The sequence below is a fragment of the Lineus longissimus genome, chromosome 1, assembly GCF_910592395.1.
Source record: "Lineus longissimus chromosome 1, tnLinLong1.2, whole genome shotgun sequence".
NCBI lineage: Eukaryota > Metazoa > Nemertea > Pilidiophora > Heteronemertea > Lineidae > Lineus > Lineus longissimus.
The window spans coordinates 25284420-25306151 of record NC_088308.1 but is presented as its reverse complement, the minus strand read 5'-3'; the positions used below and the strand labels follow the sequence as shown (position 1 = coordinate 25306151).

General features: G+C 39.4%; 1 protein-coding gene across 7 annotated transcripts in view; it reads left to right on the top strand.

Moving 5' to 3' along the window:
* The window catches only part of LOC135493887 (ras-GEF domain-containing family member 1B-like), a 55765-nt gene that overhangs the window by 23706 nt on the left and 10327 nt on the right, over nt 1-21732 (top strand). For 3 of the 7 annotated variants that reach the window (XM_064781531.1, XM_064781561.1, XM_064781546.1), the window contains 2 exons: nt 1394-1441; nt 19604-19660. In XM_064781531.1, coding sequence (XP_064637601.1) covers nt 1394-1441; nt 19604-19660 — 105 coding nt within the window. Of the gene's footprint in view, nt 1-1393; nt 1442-5536; nt 5810-6696; nt 6765-8938; nt 11243-14945; nt 15185-17201; nt 17787-19603; nt 19661-21732 lie in introns of those variants that run through there. The other 4 variants (XM_064781580.1, XM_064781539.1, XM_064781570.1 and 1 more) reach the window with 4 other exon arrangements.

Here is a 21732-nt window from a genome sequence, read left to right as displayed (position 1 = left end):
AGCTGTATCTTTGTCAGGAAAGACCAACAAGTTTCATCGAGCAATAAGCTGTTATCAGTGGTTGAAGAGATCAATACATATTCAATTGAAATGTGCTGCTCTAAACTCGAGGCTTTAGTTGCACCTGAATCACAGGCACATGAAGATACAGAATCTGTCTGTCAATCAATAGATTGATCACCGAGTCAATTGATCAAAATGCCAGCTCAACTGCCAACACTCATCAAAGAATATTCTTTGATGAGTGTTTTCAGGCAGTTGGTCTGACGTTTTAATCGATTGGTTGGATGATCAATCTATTAATTGGCTGAATCTTGATCTTCACGCGCCTGTGGTCGAATTGCTAATGGTAGTATGGTCAAAGGGAACTAAATGTAATGCATTTGGCTCCAGTGAAAGCCCTGATGATGGATGTGTTTGATGTGACCTTTTCAACCTTGATGAGTCAGTCTCATCTTGCTTAGGGATAAAGCAAAGGATCAATAGTCTATTGTTCATCTCTTGGGATAAGCATTTCAAAGGATTCTCATCCTCGTCTTCTTCGGTTTCTTCTTCTTCCTCTTCTTCTTCTTCTTCTTCTTCTGCATCCAGATTCTGTTTTCCTATGGCCATAACGTCATGCTTTGGCTTGGCACCATAGTAATCAACTGCTCATAAACTGGTGAAACTAGAGAATTTCATCTCTTATGTGTGTCAGACCCAGTTCAGCTTTGAAGTTAAAACCAGAACCCCTATTATTTGAAGTCAAATTTTGAAAGGAACACAGCTTTAGTTCTCCTGACTGGCAGTCATTGCACCAATACCTGCCTTGTAATTTATCAGTTGTAGTTAATTTTTTCCCCCAATTCTCTTCATGGTATAAAGTTTCTGGCTTCACCTTGAAAACTGGAATTTTTGAGTAAGTGCCACTAAAAATAGGACTTGTGGGTGTACATTTAGCATTTACTACACGCCTATCTTACCTTTGATTAGGTTAAATGTTGTAATGAGATGGTCCAGTCTTATTCATTCTCCAATCAACTGGTTGTACCATTGTGAAGCAATGGGTGTGGCAATGTTTTGGTCAGGTAAACAGAAGTCCAGGTGCCAATATATTACAACTTACAAGTTGTTGTTGATGAATTTGAGAAGTTTAGAAAAAAAGGGATAAATAGATGATTTTCAGTCTTTCTCTTGATAAGTGATTCCGAGGTTTGATGGGAAACGTTGGAATATGTTGCCTTCCAAACGGAGTATGTTTTCCATAATCATATGTCTTATTTAGTGTAGAACTTACTTGCAGAGTCCGCATTGGTAAGAAACCACAAAGAGAGATTGGACAGGATCAGAAGAAGAAAGAGGGTGCAAGCTTATCTCCTCCAATTGACATTATTTTGCCCTTCTTTCCTTCCAGTCTTCAAGGAGCCAGCCAGCTCTAGGCTTGAAGCAGTCCAAGTTGAGAGTGAGTATACATTTCATATCAATAGACATGATGTGGGAGGATCAGCACACCATGACAGTCTAGCATCATCATTTCTTTCTGACATAAATTTGTTTATCTCTACTGTCTGGAGAGGAAACGTTGCTCTCTTTAAAAAAATCTCTATTGTCATCGAAGCCCACATTTTCCTCCTGCTAATAACCCAGCACCACATACATCCTGTGAAAAACAGGCTTACTTATCTGTATGAGACTTTTTTCAAAACAATGTGACACATTTTCTGCCACTCTTCCTTTGTCTGAAAGAAATATTTGATGTACTGTCGTATACCTTCCTTTTCATGCTTTCAACATCCTAATCTCGCAGCTATACTTTATAGCCATTTCCAATACTTGCAGAAAAATACATGTTATTTTAGTCACATCTTTGTGTTGATATACGATACATACCTCCTACAGGAGGATCTTGGTAAGGGGTATAGGGCTCGTTTATGAGGAAAGATTTCTTTGCACGAGTGTATTTTAGAAACAGCCCAAAGGCCTGCTACGAGAGGATGGTATTGATATAGCGAGCACTGGTTGATTGACAAAGCTCTCTTCTGCTTATCATTTGATGAGTGTTGCTAGAGACATCTATAGGAAGTTAAGTTTACTAGAACCTCTTGCCTGCGTCGGTGGTGCTGGTTGTTACTTTTAGAAATGTCTTAACCAATGATAAACAAAAACAAAGGAGCAAAGATTGCCTACATTTTTCAGTGCATCACTTCTTTTTCAATATTTTTTTTTCGCTTGTTCTTTTTCCGCTCAAAATGAAGAAACAGCATCAGTCCCAAAAATTGTTTGATTTCAATTCAGACTTCACCATGGTGAATGCAGATTTCACCATGGTGAATGCAATGGCAAATATGAATTCACCATGGTAAATCTCATTTCACCATGGTAAATTGAGATTCATTTTCGTAAGGGTGATAAGCAAGTGATTTGAAGGTGATCCCAAAGTAAAAATATCACTTAGCGTGGAATGCAAATAGGCTTAATAAAAATATGGTATCTCGGCCAGCGCTGGGTAAAACAACATTGCAAACTTGTTAAATAGTTGTCGATGAAAATGTAGGTGTTTAACAAGATTCTGGAATGATCAGAATGTTGTTTGGATCTTTATGAAAGAGTGTCTGCAGTCTTTCTTGGGCTGTTCCTCAATACCAACCAAGATTCCTGGCTTGACGGGCCGCAAAATTTGTATTATCATGCTGCTTCAGGAAAAAAAGAAGCATTAGAATTATTCAGGATGAGTTTGCTTTCAGCAGAAGATTATTGGAACAAACTTGAGCAGACAAGCCTGCAGCTTGAATAATTATCAAAATGCAAGCTGGGGGGTTGTCCTGGTCAAACAAGGACAGTAGGTTTGTGTTCAGAGGTGACCTCTTCTAATTGATTGTTCAAGAGATTTAGATTGTTTGAAGTTGAAACGGGTTTCTGATATGATGGCATGAGGATTGACATTGATCCTCTTCAAAGAATGCCGGTACTTTATATCAGCTTTGAGGAGCAGTTCTGATGACCCACTTTGTATTTTCCAATGGTGTCACAGCAGATTCATATTCTGGTCTCTTTTTGCGGTGTGGTTGGTTAGGAACCATGCCTGACCCAGTCTCAGTTTGGCATTTTGAGCAATAGTCTGAGCATCTCCATAATGAGTAGGCCCACTGCCATGTAACATCCTATCAAAATGATGACTACAGATAATAAAGTGATTTAAAATTAGGTCAGACCCGTTACCCTTATTGACGTCATGTGTTAGACGGATGTTACCATTTTAGTCAATAGCTTTGCTATTGAGAGGAGCTGAAGATCTGACCAATCACATGTGATATTGTTGCTTACATCAATAAATTGGTCTCAGTTCAAGTTAAACGCGATGAGTTGTACAATTTATAATAGAGAAAGCTACAAAATGTAAAGGATCTTTGGTCAGGTTCAGGAGAATCTAACCTTAAAGAGGTTGAATAGCGCCTCCAGAAGCAAGCAACGGCGCCACCCGTAGCAGAAATAGAACTGCTTAGTGACGTCATGGTTTCCATATACGGCATCTCATTTGCATATTTTTACAACCTTATTTACTACGAGTTATAAATATGCCAGTAGCACGTGGATCATGCCGGGCGGCGCTGTCAGGTGTTTCCACTATGGGTTACATAATCGGCTACAAAGAGGCCAGTGTTCTTGTAAATGAAGTTAGCAATGATAGCGAAAGAATGTTAGTGTATGCTACGCAGAATAGCGATAGTAGTGAGTTGGAGAGAGGAGAAAATGGAAAATGGAGAGAATAGTAGTGTGGATTTCGAGTCCCAAGAAGAAACTTTGCAAAGTTTTCATCAAACTGATAATCATATTCCTTCCTTCTCTGTCTCCAACAATTAAAAGTTGCTGCAGTCAACCTGATGCGTTTATCCGCGAGCGAATCGACGAGACGAGGCATTTTTTCAAGCATCCGAATGGTACCTTACAGATCCGCAAGGGGCGCGTTACCGAAAATGTTGCAAAAATCAATAACGTGATCGTAAATATTGTCATATTTTTCAAGATGGGAGTATGTAAATGATACGCAAACGGTAAACCAATGAAAGGCCAGTATCTATTGAACCTTACAAGTGATTTGGGGGCCTTGAAACTCCTTATATTTATCAATGAAACCTTATTCCCGCCTAAGGTTTTGACCGGGCCGTGCAAAACTCCCCTTTTTTTCCCGGGCAGTTTCCTTTAAGGGGGAGATGGGAAGTCGACTGTAGAAGCAAACAAGGAACATAGCAAAATAAACCAAGGCGTTGCTATATTACACCGTAGTTTTGGCGTTGGGTTTATCATACATTAATATTTGTCACACCACGAAATTGAAATTGGCTTTAAAAACATCCTACATTTTTCGCGTCATTTTTCAAGCTCCCAGGACAACATTTTTTCGATTTCGAGACAACTATGTGAGGAACCTTTAACCAGGAAGTTCTCGGTATATGACATCTACTATCTCCATCTACAGTTCGTGTACCACATTGAGGTATGGTGAATAGATCCGATCTGACGTCACCACTCGAAATACTAGTACATCAGTTTCACTTTGCCTATAACAGTATTAAAGAGGTTGAATAGCGCCTCCAGAAGCAAGCAACGGCGCCACCCGTAGCAGAAATAGAACTGCTTAGTGACGTCATGGTTTCCATATACGGCATCTCATTTGCATATTTTTACAACCTTATTTACTACGAGTTATAAATATGCCAGTAGCACGTGGATCATGCCGGGCGGCGCTGTCAGGTGTTTCCACTATGGGTTACATAATCGGCTACAAAGAGGCCAGTGTTCTTGTAAATGAAGTTAGCAATGATAGCGAAAGAATGTTAGTGTATGCTACGCAGAATAGCGATAGTAGTGAGTTGGAGAGAGGAGAAAATGGAAAATGGAGAGAATAGTAGTGTGGATTTCGAGTCCCAAGAAGAAACTTTGCAAAGTTTTCATCAAACTGATAATCATATTCCTTCCTTCTCTGTCTCCAACAATTAAAAGTTGCTGCAGTCAACCTGATGCGTTTATCCGCGAGCGAATCGACGAGACGAGGCATTTTTTCAAGCATCCGAATGGTACCTTACAGATCCGCAAGGGGCGCGTTACCGAAAATGTTGCAAAAATCAATAACGTGATCGTAAATATTGTCATATTTTTCAAGATGGGAGTATGTAAATGATACGCAAACGGTAAACCAATGAAAGGCCAGTATCTATTGAACCTTACAAGTGATTTGGGGGCCTTGAAACTCCTTATATTTATCAATGAAACCTTATTCCCGCCTAAGGTTTTGACCGGGCCGTGCAAAACTCCCCTTTTTTTCCCGGGCAGTTTCCTTTAACCAGGAACATCAGGATAATGCTGGTCTGTCAGCCAGATTTCCATCCTAACTAGATATGATTAGCTACACACCACGTACAGTAATTAGACTAGAATCAATATTACCATTGGGTGAAATGGACTGTCATATGATAATACTCTGAGCTGCTACTGGTGGTGAGCCGCTAAAAATAAGTGTATGTTTATGTAGGATGGCATATGGTTGTAGGCAGTGAGCCAGAGATAAAGCCAAGAGACTTTTCCGATACTAGTTCGTAGTCAATGTATAGTACTACTACCACGCTCCTGGATCTCGTCAAAAAGTAAAGGAAAGCTTGCCTCTTGTTCACTTGGATACCTTGTGGAAACTTTCTAAAGTATCTGTGCTGTATTTTTGACGGTGACCTTTGAGTGAAATCTGATGGTATTTTGATCAGGGATTGATGGGAACATTCCCCGTAATTTATGAGGGGAGGGTAGTGATCATGTGAAGCCGGATCCAGTGAAGCAGGTAAGCTATGATTTCTAGGTCAATGTGTCTTCGCAAGAATGTGAACTTTTGAGAAAGAAACTGTTGTAAACAGTGGGAAACCCCTTATATTTTCATGATGAGAGGGGGTAAATCAGGCAAAAATTTTATTTGTGTGAATGCCTTACTTATGGTAATCTTTAATGGCTGAATCTTTGGAAATAAACCCATTTGCAGAGATGAGGGGTAACGAAGTATTGATTTGGCTGCCGCAGTACTACAGCAGTCAGTTTTTTTCTGGGAGATTTTATTCTGCTACATTTTTGGGAGTAGGCGTACAACATTAGAGAATCCAAGGTACAACATAACACTGCCTTCCTATGTACTCATAGTAATGTGTATGAGATATTTATGATATCAAGTGATTAACTTGCCAATACGAGTTGATTAGCCCTTCATCCTCCTTGAACCTACCATTGACCAGCTGTCTAATCTTCAATGACTCATTATAATGCTGCAGCTATAGATCATTACTGCCAGCCCTCTGATGGATCAGCTGAATCATGCAAGGAAGAAAAGTACGAGATCATGTCCTTTGTATCAGGGCTCTGGCGCCCTAAGAGAAAGGCATGGTTCAGTGAAAATTTCCAATCTTAGGATAAAATACACCACATATTGGCTCAGCTGATGAAAAAAAGCAGTTACGTTTTGGCATCGATCCTGGTTATCATTGAAAGTTTAAGACCTATTGCCTGTTTTCAGTAAATGAGAGCACAGCCATATGTAAGCCTGATAGGTGGTTCTGAAGAGAGATCTGATGATAGCTATACGTATTGTTTTAGACCAGGTATTATACAACAACCTGCCAATTTGCAAAAATCTTGGTCAGCTGCCCCCTCTCTGTCAATTGATGTGTGTTTTGTTCGTAGATATGGCGACAATAAGAACAGTAATCAGGCTGATTGGTTGTTGCATTGAAGGAGCCTGGGATGCTAAGGTAGGACGATGACCATGTCACAATGCCTCCATTTGCAAATCACAACTTTTGCTTTGCACTTTTCATGGGACCATGCTCTCCTCATTTTCAGGTGGTAGCCATTCTGACATTGATTTGTCTGATATCAACTGTCCGCTTTGTTTCAGCAGTTGCTAAAGGGTTTGCTTAATGATAATGTTTCAGAAGATGCGTTCACAAGGGCTATTTAGTTCTCGAAATGTTGCTGATGTCATTCCATTTCTCATAAGGCTTTTAGAGGTTCCAGTTGCTTCCTTGATGCAGAAGTGGTGGCTTGCCATTCTTTATTCATTGCACTTAGAACATCTTCACTCCTTTGACAGGGACATTCTGGTTCCTGTAGCCATTTGCAATTATTGACGTCTGTGAGAGTATAATGTTTGAGTTACATGTAGAAGACAGTTCAGCTTTAATGAAAAAAAGTCAGCTCTCAACTCATTATCATAGAGTAGCCCATGTGCATTCGGCTGATGTAAGAGTATCTATTTGACCCCGTTGTATCTAATAATTAGGCCTATTTTCACTATTCTCTAATGTTACCTGTTGATTTTGTGACAAAGTGTGCTTACAAGTTTTCCAATCAACATGACATTGTGCACTCCGCTTATCATAGTTAAGTAGATCAACCAAACGATCAAAATCCAATTAAATTTTCCATTTAACTCGATTACCAAGCAATGAGACTGAGAGCACTCAGTACAGGACAATAGGTTTATTCCACTTTATTTGACTTCGAGTGTAAACATTCAACAACTTTATGAACACACACATTCAGATAATAAGGAAGATGTTGTTATGTTTCATAAACGAATGAACAGATTTTCGAAAGTCAAAAACCGTCAGACTGACCACATACCGCTGTTATGTAATCAGTTGCGCATGTTGACCAAACGCCAGCATATGCAGAGTACAGACTGGTGTCATCGTGTCTCCCAAGGCTTCGTCTCCATTGCACCCTCAGTTTGTACTGGCGGGAGTTTGTGCAGAACCATTGGTGACACTGAAACTGACGTAAACCAAGGGGTGAACTGACCAAACATGTACATAGTTCAAGATGCGATTGTACTTGTAGAGCCATCTGACTAAAACAGATTATCAATCCGTGCATTTTCTTAAAAGGGAAAATATGTGAATACAGTGCCCATGCAGTTTCCTCACCACATCTTGTGACAACCCCTGAGTGCTCTACGTCTGAATCTTTTGTCTGCGATTCATAAAAATATGTCGAATAACAGGTGGATGCCAAATTTTGGCGGGATTGGGCAAGAATGGGTCTGTTATGACGACACCTTGATCCAGTTTTTCAGGTACTTGCAAATACACCTGACACATTTTGGGTGTCATATCTTAAGATCTAAATTATAATCGATTTTAAACAGTTTTGTTTTGCTCATCATGAAGTGGATATCTGTGAGTTCACTTGTCCTGGCCAGTCTTGATTAGTCTTTCCATGGTAGCTTAAACCGGACGAGTTTCTTGTGATAATGTCTTCTTGTTTTGTCAGTTCTGTGGTTCAACCTCAGTGTTACTCATCTCTGGATGCTGAAGAGCCTCTGGTCCATTATTCATTATTGTGATCTATTCAGCTTCATTTCCGGCACATCGAAGAAAGTCGCTCACTAATTTTTCCATATTCCAGATAGAGGATGTTCGTTGGGCTCATTTTAGGGACAGTGTTCTATTTGGCATTCACTTCCTGGTGTTTACCATGATTGGTTTCAGTTCTGATGTTGTCACACGATAAGGAATTGTCCTGATCTAAAAGTCCAAAAAACGTTCAGTTCCTATTGGTGTATCCTCTTATCCGATCTGTGATGCTTGTCAGAAGCTATCAGGGAAAGTGATAAGCCAGTTATGATTCATCCATCCAATGATTGGTACTTCATCAAAGCTTGTGTCACTTTGAGAAAGAGGGTGCGTGATAAAAACTAAATTGAAAAAATTTGGGAAATTCTGGTGAGTCTTTCTACAAAAAGAGCATCCTTAATCCAATTTATCAGCGGATGTCTTCAAGTTTCTTTTAGAATGATTCATCATTCTTGGGGATTTGACGATTCGAGCATCCAGCAGTATCCAATAGAGGATAATATTGTGGGAAAAAACATGGTTCAATTTCATCATGATTCATCACTGTTGCAGCTTGATCAATTGACCATCATTAAATTTGAAGATGCAATTGAAGCCTGCCTCCTGGGATGCTTCAGTGAAAGATTATCTCCTTCGGCTTGAAGCTATCACTCAGATTATTGGTAACAGTTTCATTTATGATTCATCCCGTGACTCTTACCCAGTTTGAAATCATTCAAACACCTTCCTTGGTACTGGCAGAACACATCAAAAGGCTGGCTACAGGGGAAAGAAAGTCTTTGTCAGACAACTATCAAAAGCCTTGCTAAACTGTGAGCATTCTGAGGCTGTTTGTTCTTTAGAACACGTGGAAAGGCTGGCTACAAGAGAAAGACTTTGCCTGAAAACTATCAAAAGCCTTGCTTCTTATGTGAGCATTCTGTGGATGTTGGTTATAGAACACATCGAACGGCTGGCTACAAGGGGAAAGACTTTGCCATACAACTCTCAAGAGGATGTAGGATATTTTGCAGGCATTGGACAAGCAGCTATAAGAGATCAAATCATAAAGAGACTGCCTTATAACGATCCGAGTCCAGTCTTCTGAATCACCTGACTCCTTCGATTGATGTTGCTAAGCGCAGATTGCTTCGTAAGATGGTGTGGTGAGGATACAGTCGCAAAAAGGCTTGCTGTACAACAGCTTAGACGAAGTCAACAAGGAATCTTTACGTTTTCTCTTTATTCTGTGATGCTGTAATAAGAAGTGGCATTGGAAATAAGTCTATATTTAGCTGGATTTGTTGAAGAAAGGAACTTTGATGTCTGCTTCAACCAGTGTTGTCTGCAACTCCGTTGTCTGCTTAGACAGAATTCAGATATCAAGATTTCGTGATAAATGAGACATTTTGGATTCCTTTGTGAAAAGAAGTCAAACGCCTTCCTCTACAAATTCTCCTAAATTTTGTCACGAGTTCTGTTTTCATCTAGAAATTCATAACGCGGTCGTGAATCATCGACTGTTGCTTCATCAGCATCATCGGAAGATGCTGTCTATCAGTCATGAGATGGTATCATCCCTGGTGACTATTGATCTGCAGCAGCAGCGGGATGCTAGGCTAATAGAGTTCCAACGGGATCATTTGATGGTGAAAGATGATAATTAGCGATAACTGTTGTTGGAGAGAGCGTAAGCAAAGAACACTGGAATAACTCAAGGACATTCGGAAAACAAGGAATAGGTCATGTCTGGCGGAAACTCTCGGAGATTACTATTCTGATATCTGTTGGATTGAACATTGGAATGACTGATGAACATTATTGAAAATACTGAGGGATATTTCTTGCCAAACCGAGTGATATTTGAAAAGTCTGGTGAAAATTGGAAAAACTGAGGGACACTCGGAAAGCACTTGGTGACATTTGAGAAATAATGATGAAATCTGGTTTGGAGAGGAAAACATATGATATTGATGAAATAGTGCCAAATTTGGCAATAACAGAGAAGTAGGTTAACAGCAAGACAAAAACCAACTTGATGCACTTCATATCTCTGGATGTACCCAAGGTTGATGAGATGATTTGATTGCAGAATGACAACTATTGCTAATTATGTCAGGGCAGCATCCCTGGATTGTGCTTTAATTGCGGTGGAGTAATTAATTTGAACTACAAATTACATTGGAATGCGTGCCCGGTCAATACAGAGTTGGTTGAGATGAAAAAATTTCTTTAGTGTGGATGAAGTTTTGGGCTGAAAAGGTCTTATTTCTCTTTCGCTTTCGGGAAATCACGGAATGTGACATGTCTTTTTTGGTAGGATTGTAGGATTGTAAGATTGCTACGCCCATTTTATATCTCTCTTGATAACAATTTTCCCTGGAATGAAACTGTCCTCAGTTGGCTCATATAGGGGTTTTGTAAAATACATATTTGGCTTCGTCATTTGCTTACATTTTCTGTTGCCAGTTTTAATATGATTGTCTCGAAACATCCAACTTTAGGAAGTGCGAGTTATGGTTTAGGTTCCGTGCCGTGAAAATTTCAAATTTAGCTGGACTCACAATGGCTGAATTTAGAGTGCTCTTTCTTTGAAGTTGCCTTTGAACATCGTAACTGATTGAAAAGAGAATCGATAGGCCTCATCCTAGCTCCAATGATAAGGCTGAACTGATGTACCATGGGTTGACAGTTTCAAGTCTGACTGGATTTCTTACTAAATTCTGATGTTCTTGTGTGTCTGTGGTTTGAAAATGGATACAGTCTATCGGTATTCTTTGGGATATCGTCTCAAGGAGTGGGACCATCTCGAGTACATAACACCACCTTTGAGTAATGATGAAGTTGCTAAGTATCGGGCGGTGGCGGCTAGGATTATGCCGTTATTGCAAGCGGTGAGTAGGAAAGGTGACCCTTTCTTTTTCAGGAGTAGCTTCTGTACTCTCCATAGAATGGAGGGGTGGTGGTTTGGTAGTTATTTAGATGAGTAGTCAACGAGGGCAAAGTTATTTTGGCATTTATTACTCATGGTTAATGAGTAGTCATTTAAATATTCCAACAAGATTAAACTGTGGCTTCACTCCTACTTGTTGGATATAGCATATAAAATCTAATTTACAAACATTTTACAAACATTTTATGTTATAGACAAATATTTATCTTCCAGTCTATTTGCCCTTGCAGTTGACTTTCATTACCTGCGCCAACCTTTTGACCTGCTTTTAGGCCAGTTCAATTTTGAGCTAAAAACATTTTCAGGTTTTAATATTCACTGGGCCTAGAAGTTGAAGGTTACCATTCATCAGAGCCAAGTGGTTGTTTTCATCCTGCCTTCGAAATTCTCCTGAAATAAAAAATATGCGCAAGCGTTGACGTCATGCTGGATACTTGGTAAACGTCGTGTATATAGAGCATTAATAAATTGATGATATTTTGATCACCCTCATCTTGGTCATAATTCATCGTGAACTCATGCCATAACTGTATATGCACAAATGGTATTCATAAACATCAGTGAACTGGGGTGAGGTGAACCGGGAAGATTTTTTGGAAAATACCATGATTCTGACTCAGTGGGGAGCTATGCTACTTTCTCTCTACCAGACCCATCATTTGATTAGGTATGAAAATTTGATCTGTGGGGATCGTTCACTCAAGTGGCTTGCTCTCATTGGAAAGGAGTTGTAAGGACCTTTACATTTCAACCACTGTTGATATTCTGTCAAACTGCGGTGGGTACCTCATTCATTTCTCTTTTTTGGTTGTACTAACTGGCCGAAAAAATGTGATTGTCATCAACTTCAAAGTCCATTTTGGTCAAAGGAGGAGTGCTTCCAGACAAATGTTGCAAAGTCTGTGCAATTTCTTGGAAGCCAAAGAAAACTTACTCAAACATTCTACTTTTTGTTTGCGTAAAGTTTGGGATGTACTCATTCTACACAAGCACAAGATAACAATCATTAGTGCGACCCAACTTTATTGTGAGACATCGTTTTTCTGTATCAGATCCATTAGCATCCAATTTCAACTAAGTTTATTGATAGATTACAGAAGATTTCTCTAAAGCATTATGTGCCTTTCTTGTAATAAGAATCGGGATCTTCACTCTCCATTTAGATCTCGTTATACATTGGTATATGGTTTCCCTCTTAATATACCAGTTGGATGTAAATGCATTGTAATCATCAGTCAATCACCAGGGAACAATACATCTCTGTACTGAAGTGCACACATAACCTCTAGCAACTAGATCAGAGTGGCTTTAGTGTCCCCGAAGGTCTAATTCAGATGCATATCATAAAACGCTATTATTTTGGCATTTGTACACTAGATGATCGTACTGTTTATGGCTGCTCTCCAAACTATCCAGAGATGAGCCAATATTTTCTGTTTATCAAGGTCCTTTCAGAACTTAAAGGCCTATGCCATTCGTATATGCACCTTCGAGGTGAATTCATACAGGACTGGTGGCCAGTGCATTAAAGGGGAGCATGGCTTCTGGAAATGTGGTATATTCTTCATGGCAGCAGAGAACTTTGGTTACATTCTGACCCCAGGTTGACTCTTGACTTCTCAAAGGTCAAGTTACAATCAAATTGCAATCGGGACGTTTGATCTTTTGATCTTCCTTCTTTGATCTATGATATTTGCTTTGAAGATGATAACGCTATTGTCACCTCTGCTGTCGCCTCTGTTGACACCTCTGTTGTGGCATGTTGTCATGTGGAATTGGGAAGTTACGTGGTCAGGCGAGACAGCTGTCCAGGAAAACAAACAGCTAAAACTGTATGTGGAATTTTGATTGATCTTGTTGCTATGTACCTGATTGAATCTTTGACTTTCTTTAATATTGCCTGAGGGTCTTATAAACACCCCACAAACAAGGGATTTTAATCACTGCAACCTGCAATCATGATCATCACTGAGGTGTAGATCGGTTCCAAGTGATTTCTGTGTCAAGTGGCGCAAAGTTCAGCCTAGCGTGTCCTGCTTTGATCCCTCTCTGAACCGTCAAGGAATAGCACGGTCTGGGGGTTCTCCTTGTTGGATTTGATCCCACTTGACCGAACATATAGACCCCCTCCAGGCCTTCAAGGAGTTAGCCAACCCTTCTTGATCCCACCTTGCACTTGGAAGGGCCACCATTAAAGGCTCAGGCTTCTCCTAATTCTTATTAATCCTACAAATCTTGTGAGGTTCACCATGGTAAAAAAATCACCGCTCGTTTCTGTATTGTCTCCCCAAAATGATTTTAGTGCATTTTGCCTTGTTGACCCGCGTTCTTGTGATGTTGATCAAAACACTTTTTTTCTATCAAAACAGCCTGGTGACCCATTATATGTATAAAATAGAAATGGTGACAATCATGTGTCCTGGCCCACTTCAAAGCTTGGCTCAGAGAAAGGCTGTAGAATTTCCAGACCATGCCTTCTTCAGGGATCCAGTGTAGACTACCCATATTGATGTCTTTACAACATTTGAGTGGCAAAAGCAATTATAAGCAACATCGACTCTCAAGAAGTAAATTTGCAAAATTGGTCCCTGGTTACTGAGCCATCATTTCATGTTGAGATTAAACTGGGCATTCATGGTTCCAAGAGTGGATTGCGGTTACATGCTTAGTAATGATGCTTGTCCCATCTGCTCACGCTGATGTTGGAAACAAAATAGCAGGCTGGTGACAAAAATCACAGAAAAGAAATTCAAAATTTCCATTCAGTAATGAACCCTGATGTTGAAATTTGAAGGGGATTTCTTGATGACAGATTTTGAGCCGAGGGCAACACAGATGGCATGTGTCGAACTGAAAATGATGGCTTTGTCTTTGGCTGTGGAGTTAGGTCCATTTCATACTGCCATGCTGTGACATTGAGAGAAACAACATTAACATTTATCCTTAGATTTTAACTTCTTTCAACTTGCCCTTGAAAAAGGTCGATTTATGAAATGTAGTAGTCAATATTGTCAAACAGAGTTCATGCCCACAACAGTTATCCAAACAGTTGTGGAAAGTGTTGTAAATTATCAACATATTTTTGGTTGGAGGAATTTGCTAAAGCAAAGTTAAGCAATGTTTTGACGTGGACTTTACAGTCAAGTCAATGGTTTGGTCCATGCTAACTTGGATGAAGATTACAGAGCTTTCATTGTACAATTCTGTTTAAGTTTTCGTCCTTGTATTTACAAGGTCTGGTAGATTATCTGTGTCAGGATAACAAGAGAGTGTACACGTGTACATACTCTGTACAACCTGTAGTGTTTTTCAGCCAAGTTTAAATTTGCCGAAGCACTTAATGAATGGCATTCCTCGTCCAACTCGAAAAGTAGAAAAGAAACCTAACAAAACTGTAACCAATCCAATTGTCCAAGAGAAGTCTCGTGGGGAAAAGTCCATATCAAAATAAGGAGACCCAAAACAAGAGTGTATTGTATTCAGCAATTGTAGTGGTTTGATAGTCATTGTTAGGCTAAACTAGACTGTATTTTGGCTTTTGATGTGCTCTTCCCTCTATTGTGGAAGGAGCTCTGGTTCGGTGATTCTATTGTCATGCTAAATGGCATGAAGACGCAGTTTGTAAGGAACAGTTGGGTTTTCGTCGAGACATGGACAAAATGCTGTGAGGTGCACGAAATGCTGTGAGGTGCTTCACATTCCAAGTTTGTGGCATCGAAACACCGGTAGATTTCTGATTAAATTTCACAGAATTGACATGGATTTATACATCAACTTGGATACCATCGAGATATTTTTGTAAATGAAACTTGGAATATCTCATGAAGTCATGGATTTAGAATATTTGGGGTTTTGCCGGAGTGCTGCTGGGCGAAGACGCTTGGTGAGTAGTTTAGTTGTCATGGTGGTATGAGGAGTGTGCTTGGTATCTTTGATCTTTGATGTAGGTTTCTAGTGGGCTTTATAACAGGTTGAACTGTTTCCATGATGTGGCTGCTGCCATTACGCTACCATCTTTAGCTTACTAATTGTACATATTATCTTGTCATGTCCTGATTCACCTCTGAATTGTGACTTGCCAAGTTGTCGCTAACAACTCATTTACAGAAACTATCCAACCAAATACAGCCAAAGTGAACTCCAAATAACTCTAGATAATACCTGTCAGATTACCTCTCTCCTAGGCCTCAATTGACCCCCTTAAACATGTCTTCAAATTCCTGATGACTATACTTACCAATGATTAAGTCACTTAAAGATCTTTAGTTTACCACAAAATCACCAACTAAATTGAATTCCTTCTCCATTGATGTGAATAACCTTTAAAAACCAATGCTTTGACCAAAAGATGATTTTGGTTGCACGGTACATAAGTATACTTTCCATCAGTCTTGTGCCTGAGATGTCATCCATGACAGGAGGAAAGAGCCGTTTGGCCCCTCAAGCAATTGACCTTTAGACCTTATTGCTAATGGTAGTTCTCTGATAGAAGCTATGAAGCCATCATCATATCTGTTATAGTTGAAATCTAGTAGCAAATGTATAGATGGACTAGTCCTTTTAATAGTCTAGGTTGAGCAGTTGTTCCTCATTAATGGCAATCTTCATGAGTCTGTATTGGTCTGTGGGACATATTGATTTGTCTCATTATCTCATTGCATCTCTGATTAATCTGAACCATGGGTTGCTGGCAAAGGTCAGACGTACTGCTGGGTGAGAAGCCTGATCTGTGCAGCCACCTTGACTCACAAGACTTGGAGATCGCATGTTGATCAAACTCTATCAGCTGTATCCCTGTTATTTAGGTTGGGACGAGCATGCGGCCTGACCATCATGTCATATACTTTGCCAATATACTGTTATCTTGTCTTCGAGTGTCTAACTTTCAAGTCTGCCCTTCAAAGAGTTAATGAAACCACAGGAATTTCTTCCCACCACTTCGATCGATAAGTTCGATATCTTACATGAGAAGTTACGTCGACGTTCTTGCTTGATTAGTTATCCAGCTCATTATTGACCTAAACAGATTAGTCTTCTGTCGTTGGTAAAACATGCGATTGATTGGATGAAAATGGTTAGAATACAATCCTGTGAGGTACCATTGTGTAAGGTCTGATTGGAATCGGAAATGTTGTGATATGTGGTCAATATTTCTGACATAAATGTCATTTGGATCAAAGGTCGCAGAATTTCCAAGTTGGAATCTCGCCAGGGCTATATGCTATATTTGGGACTGGTTGCTCAAATATTTCTCTTGGTTCTACTGTGGTACGATTATCAATATCAAATTTTCATAGTATAAGCCTTTGATACGCCTCTCAATGCATTGTGAATATTTAGGAACTATTGACGGCATTTTTTAGGTGCAGGGCACAGGATTTTCGTTTTTGATTTGCTGGTGGATGTTGAGGGGGAAGGATAGTGGTCTGATACTCTCCTATTGCAAATTTCATTTTACCCATGATTGGCTCCTCAAATAGTAAAAGTCTGGATTAACAGCTTTTTGTTCCAATGAGGATTGAACTGGAGCACTCATTGACAACCAGGAAGATTTTGATCTTGAATTCACAAAATTCCCATCCTGTCTAGATTCAATGTGTCGGCCTCCATTTTCATTCGCCACTTAGAGACAAGGAAGACGATGATTTTATAGACTTCACAGATTCAGATTCAGATTCAGAATCAGATTTGGTAGATTTGTTTCTCTTCCATGGGATTTTGTTGTGTATTATAAGATATGTTGAGTCCTTGAGAGTCGGTCCTTTCTCTAATTACGGACTATGATGTTTGTGTTGAGCTGTTTGCTCTGGCTCTTGACATTGTAAAAGAGATGAGAATAGACCCTTGAGCAATGAGTACCTGCAGTTTGGCATTCTTCCGCTCAGAAATCTAATCAAGTTTCTACCCTGGACTTAAATTTGAAATTTGTGCTGAATCAGACCGTGACAAAAGGCCTTTGAACATGATCTGCTGAAGCCTAGGGGCCTTGTATGCTTGGGCCTGAAGTTCTGGATCTTAGCCATAATTCATTTGGTGAGAAATTCAGAAGGAGTGTGTCCGTGGTATTGATTTGTCTTCATTTTGGGAGGAGACTGCTTGATATTCAATTGGAATAACTGGAGACTATTTCTATTCCCAAGATTGGTTTGACAATCCTATCAGGAGCAGACTTGTCGGAGGGTTCTATTTGATGCAACTTGGATAATGATAGTGAAACTAGGTTCATGAAACCATGTTTATTTCAATACAGCAAACTTTTGAGGTCTTTTTGTGGTGTATGTGATGATTTGGTGTACAGCCCATTGCAAAATTAACTGCTTTCCAAAGAAATAACTTTTGGCTGATACAGCTGTGACTCGAAAATGGGGCGGTGGTCGCGATTCACACATAAACTGAATCCAAGACTGTATATCCTTGGAGATGGAGAATATGAAAAACAACAAATTGCATCTTGCCGGTATAGGTCAAGGTCAATGCCAAGTTTGGTGAGTAGCAAAGTTTAAAAAGATGATCTTTCGTTGGAGTACAGGTTTGGAGACTAAAGATTTGAGACACCCAAAGAGTTAATTACACGTCCCTGAGTGAAAAACCAATGGTGTTAGTTGTGTAGTCAGGGGTAGGAGTGTTAGTTTTCCAGTAGTCCCGATCTCTTCTTTAGATGATAGTGGCAAAGGCTGGAAAATAGAGGTGACCATCATTTACTTGAATATTCAGTCAAGAGACTGACATCATATTATCACCATGAAATCAGTCCATGTTGAGTATAATGTTTTCAGGTGTGCCACGAATTGTTTGTTTTGGTTGGTTCCCGCTCTATCTTCTGCTAGCTATGTGTCTTCATGTCAATACCATCCTTTGAAAACATCTTTTCTAAGCAAATATTTACACACTAGACCATATTATTCCACAGCATATACATAGGATAGCTTATCTCTGATTTTTCTTTCTTTGGCACTTCTATATTACCCATATTTGCTCTCTGTGAAAGAGTGATATTGTTAATATGGAGAACATGCTTTATCACCAACCACAGAAATGTGAGTGTTTGCAAAAGGTCTTGAGATAGGTCTTACCATTCAATGATTGACCCAATATTGATTATTTGTACAACTATCTCTCATAGGTCTTATCAAGTCCATTAACTTTTGAAGAAAAAGATTAGTTTGCTAAAAAATGCAACAAGGATCAACCGGTGTCATCTCAACAACTTTGACCTGTGTGGACATCTGTTACAGTTTCTTTTGTGGGGGAGAGACCAAAAATTGTTCATCAGAAGTATCTTATAAAGTATTAAGTCAGCTTCTCAATCCATGAATCGGTCACTGAAATATCAATGACTTGTTTCATGACTATACTTGTGGGGGTCTCCATATTGCATACAAAATATATTGTTTTCAAGGAAGCTGTATTTCCATTGGTGAGTTCATGATTTGACCTAGTTTGAAAATCACGGTTTGTCACTGTTTCCTCTCTTGTGACAAGTTTTTGAATTGTCAGGCCATTTAAAAGAACTGTTCTCATAAAGGACAAGTCAAATCTATTCTTTGATGGAATGTGGTGCATTCATAGCTGATATCAATGGCTGGCTATCAATTCAGAAAATAAGGTGCCTATCAAAGAATGGCTGATGACGTCAATCTGGACAATATCTTACAGAGTTGAATTTTTGGAGTTTGGAAATTTTTTATCAAAACTTTAGTGGGTGTGCAGTGACGACACTCTTGAAAAAAACTCTTGAGCATGAATTTGCAAAGAGAATCCTTCATTCGTTGCTGAAATCTATAACTTCAGACTATCAATATTTGTTGTCATGCAGTCTAAGCACTGTACATGTATATGGCTGCATGAAATGATCGGATGACATTCAAAAAAACTGTTCCTTTCCAAATGTTAACTAGAGATTATGTTGCATTGGGTGCCTTATTTCTATTCAGACAGCCTTGAAGATGAAAAAGATCTAAAAAGTAAATTTGAATGGCCTGTTTCCAAACGGTCTTGAAAATTACATTAGACATATTCTTCCGGAGCAACTCACTGCATACAAGGCATGACTGGGTCAGCATTACTCCAATAGAATTTTAAAATGTGATTCTTTTTTTAGTTGAGATTGTTCTTGTATATGTTTTAATGCCGGCGGCTTTGTATTGTTCTATTTCAAGAAGGAATAGGTGATAACTCTGCCAATCTCCTCAGACTTGATTTAGTTCTGTATTGTTCTTCTTGTGGTGGCTTTAGATACTGAATGATATATTCATTCTCTTGGCGGTAATGCATACTTATATTTCTTGCTTGTATTTTGCAGCCGACAATCTTTGGCACGTTACTGCCTGAACGACCACCATCGGAGGTCAAAAACAGGGTAAGTTTTTGTGTTTCATCATGCCAATTTTCACATCCCAAATATGTGAACTGCAAAACATTACTGATGTGGATAGCTTGTTTCTGTAAGCCAGGGTCTTAATGGGAGAAATCAACATGCCTTTGGTCCTTCTGATTGAAAGAGTTGAAAGGGGAAAAGGGTGTGTGGAACCTGTGATTTCAGCCCTCTTGCGAGACATTGTAGATGTGATGTTTTCCGAATATGAATTTTCTTTTAATGTACTACACTGAGCATGTTTTCTGGTAACCTTCTGACCTTGGTGACATTATCGTCAATCATCTTGATTACAGAGAATGACCACAAGTCATCAGCTCAATTAAGAGAACTATTATTGATGTATAATTAAGATAGTCTGACCAGTTGTCTGCTATATTGAATTGGACTTGGCTATGATTAGTTCCAACTTCCGTTGAAAGGCCTTATTTTCACTTATGAGTGCAATTTTGGGTGCTTTAGATTGAAAATACATTTCACGCTCTGTTGTTTGTCGTTTATTAATTTGTGGTCATAATTGCAAATTCACTAATTAGCCAAACGAAAAATTAATGAGCTTGACTCATGAGTCTATAATTTTGTAGCAAACCCCAGTTAATCGCATTTTCTTTGGCACAATTGACCCGAGGTCACCACATGGTCAACTCAAACTACCTTTTGGTCAAATGGTCAAAATGAGTGGACATTACGCCAAACTTGTGTCCAGAGTAACCAGGACTCCATATTTAGCCATCAAAATGAGAGGCGACACTTTTATTGTGGTCTGATCGAATTGATGGGGATATGAAAATGTGGGAAGGTTTTGAGGGATTTTCAGTCTTCGATCCTGGATTGTGAAGGCGGGGAACTTACTTTTGTTGATAGAAATCACACTGATGAATGCCTTTCATCTAATGTTGCTAAATAATATATATTATCGATGATCTGTGCCTGCATTAGTTCGAATTCATAACCAACACCTGACTGAACAGGAATGAATATAAAATCCGAAATTGATATGTCGAGTCTTTTCTTTTATTCGCACGATGCTGGTCAGCAAAATATGAAGATTTATCCTGTTTGCATAGTTATATGCAGGAATTGAGCCCAACAACACACATTCTGCTGAATGACCTCAAAATTGATGCCAAGAGTCCCTCAAGGGGAATAACTTGGCCCAGTTCTCTCTCAAATAAAGGAGTGGATTTGAAGCGGACTCCATTCAAAATCTCGGAAGTCTGCTGAACATGTAGAAATGGTATTTTCCAAAGATTGATACTTCGCTTGAATATTTAGTGTCACTTAGAACCAGTTTCTACTAGTATAGACTTTGTCAATGCATAAAGCAGGATAAGAGCAGAGTTACTCAGATTTGGGCTCAAAATGAAACCCGGTCACTCGGGCTCGCTTATTTCTGGTAATACAGATATGTATAGCAGGCAGATTTAACAGTTGAAGGAAAGAAGATTGCTTAAGTCCTGAATAACTGATAGACCTACCAATATACGAGTTAAACCATCCGACTCTCTCACACTTCGGCATTGGCTCTTTATGACAACCGCATATGTTACCATGGTAATCTTCCAGTTGCTCCCCGGGTTGTTTGCCACTTAATCCTTTCAAATGGATGTGGGAGGGAGGGATTTGTTCCTGTCAGACAGGATCTCTGAAAACTACACATCGCAGCCATGAATATAAATGGGGGTTTGAAGGGGCATTGATGATTTCGTGGCTAAGTTTTGTGTCACCAGAATCTGTAGGCATTCATAGAAGACAGTAGTTCTGCTTGACTGCGAGACTTCGAGCAGATTGAATGGCTTTGACTATTTCTGTAACATGGTCTATCTGCCCAATCATCATGGTGATGACCATGTCAAATCACTCAATTACATCTCAATGTTTTCTTTTGCTCCTGTTGCTGGACCAATTACTGTCAGTATCTCTATCACTTGTCACATCAGATCATCTTGCCTGTCAGTCGGTGAGGCCATGTTTTGTTTGACCCCATAACATGAGGTGACATTTAACATCATTGAGGAATTTTGAATGCTTCCTTTTCGGTCATCATGTTGGTTGAT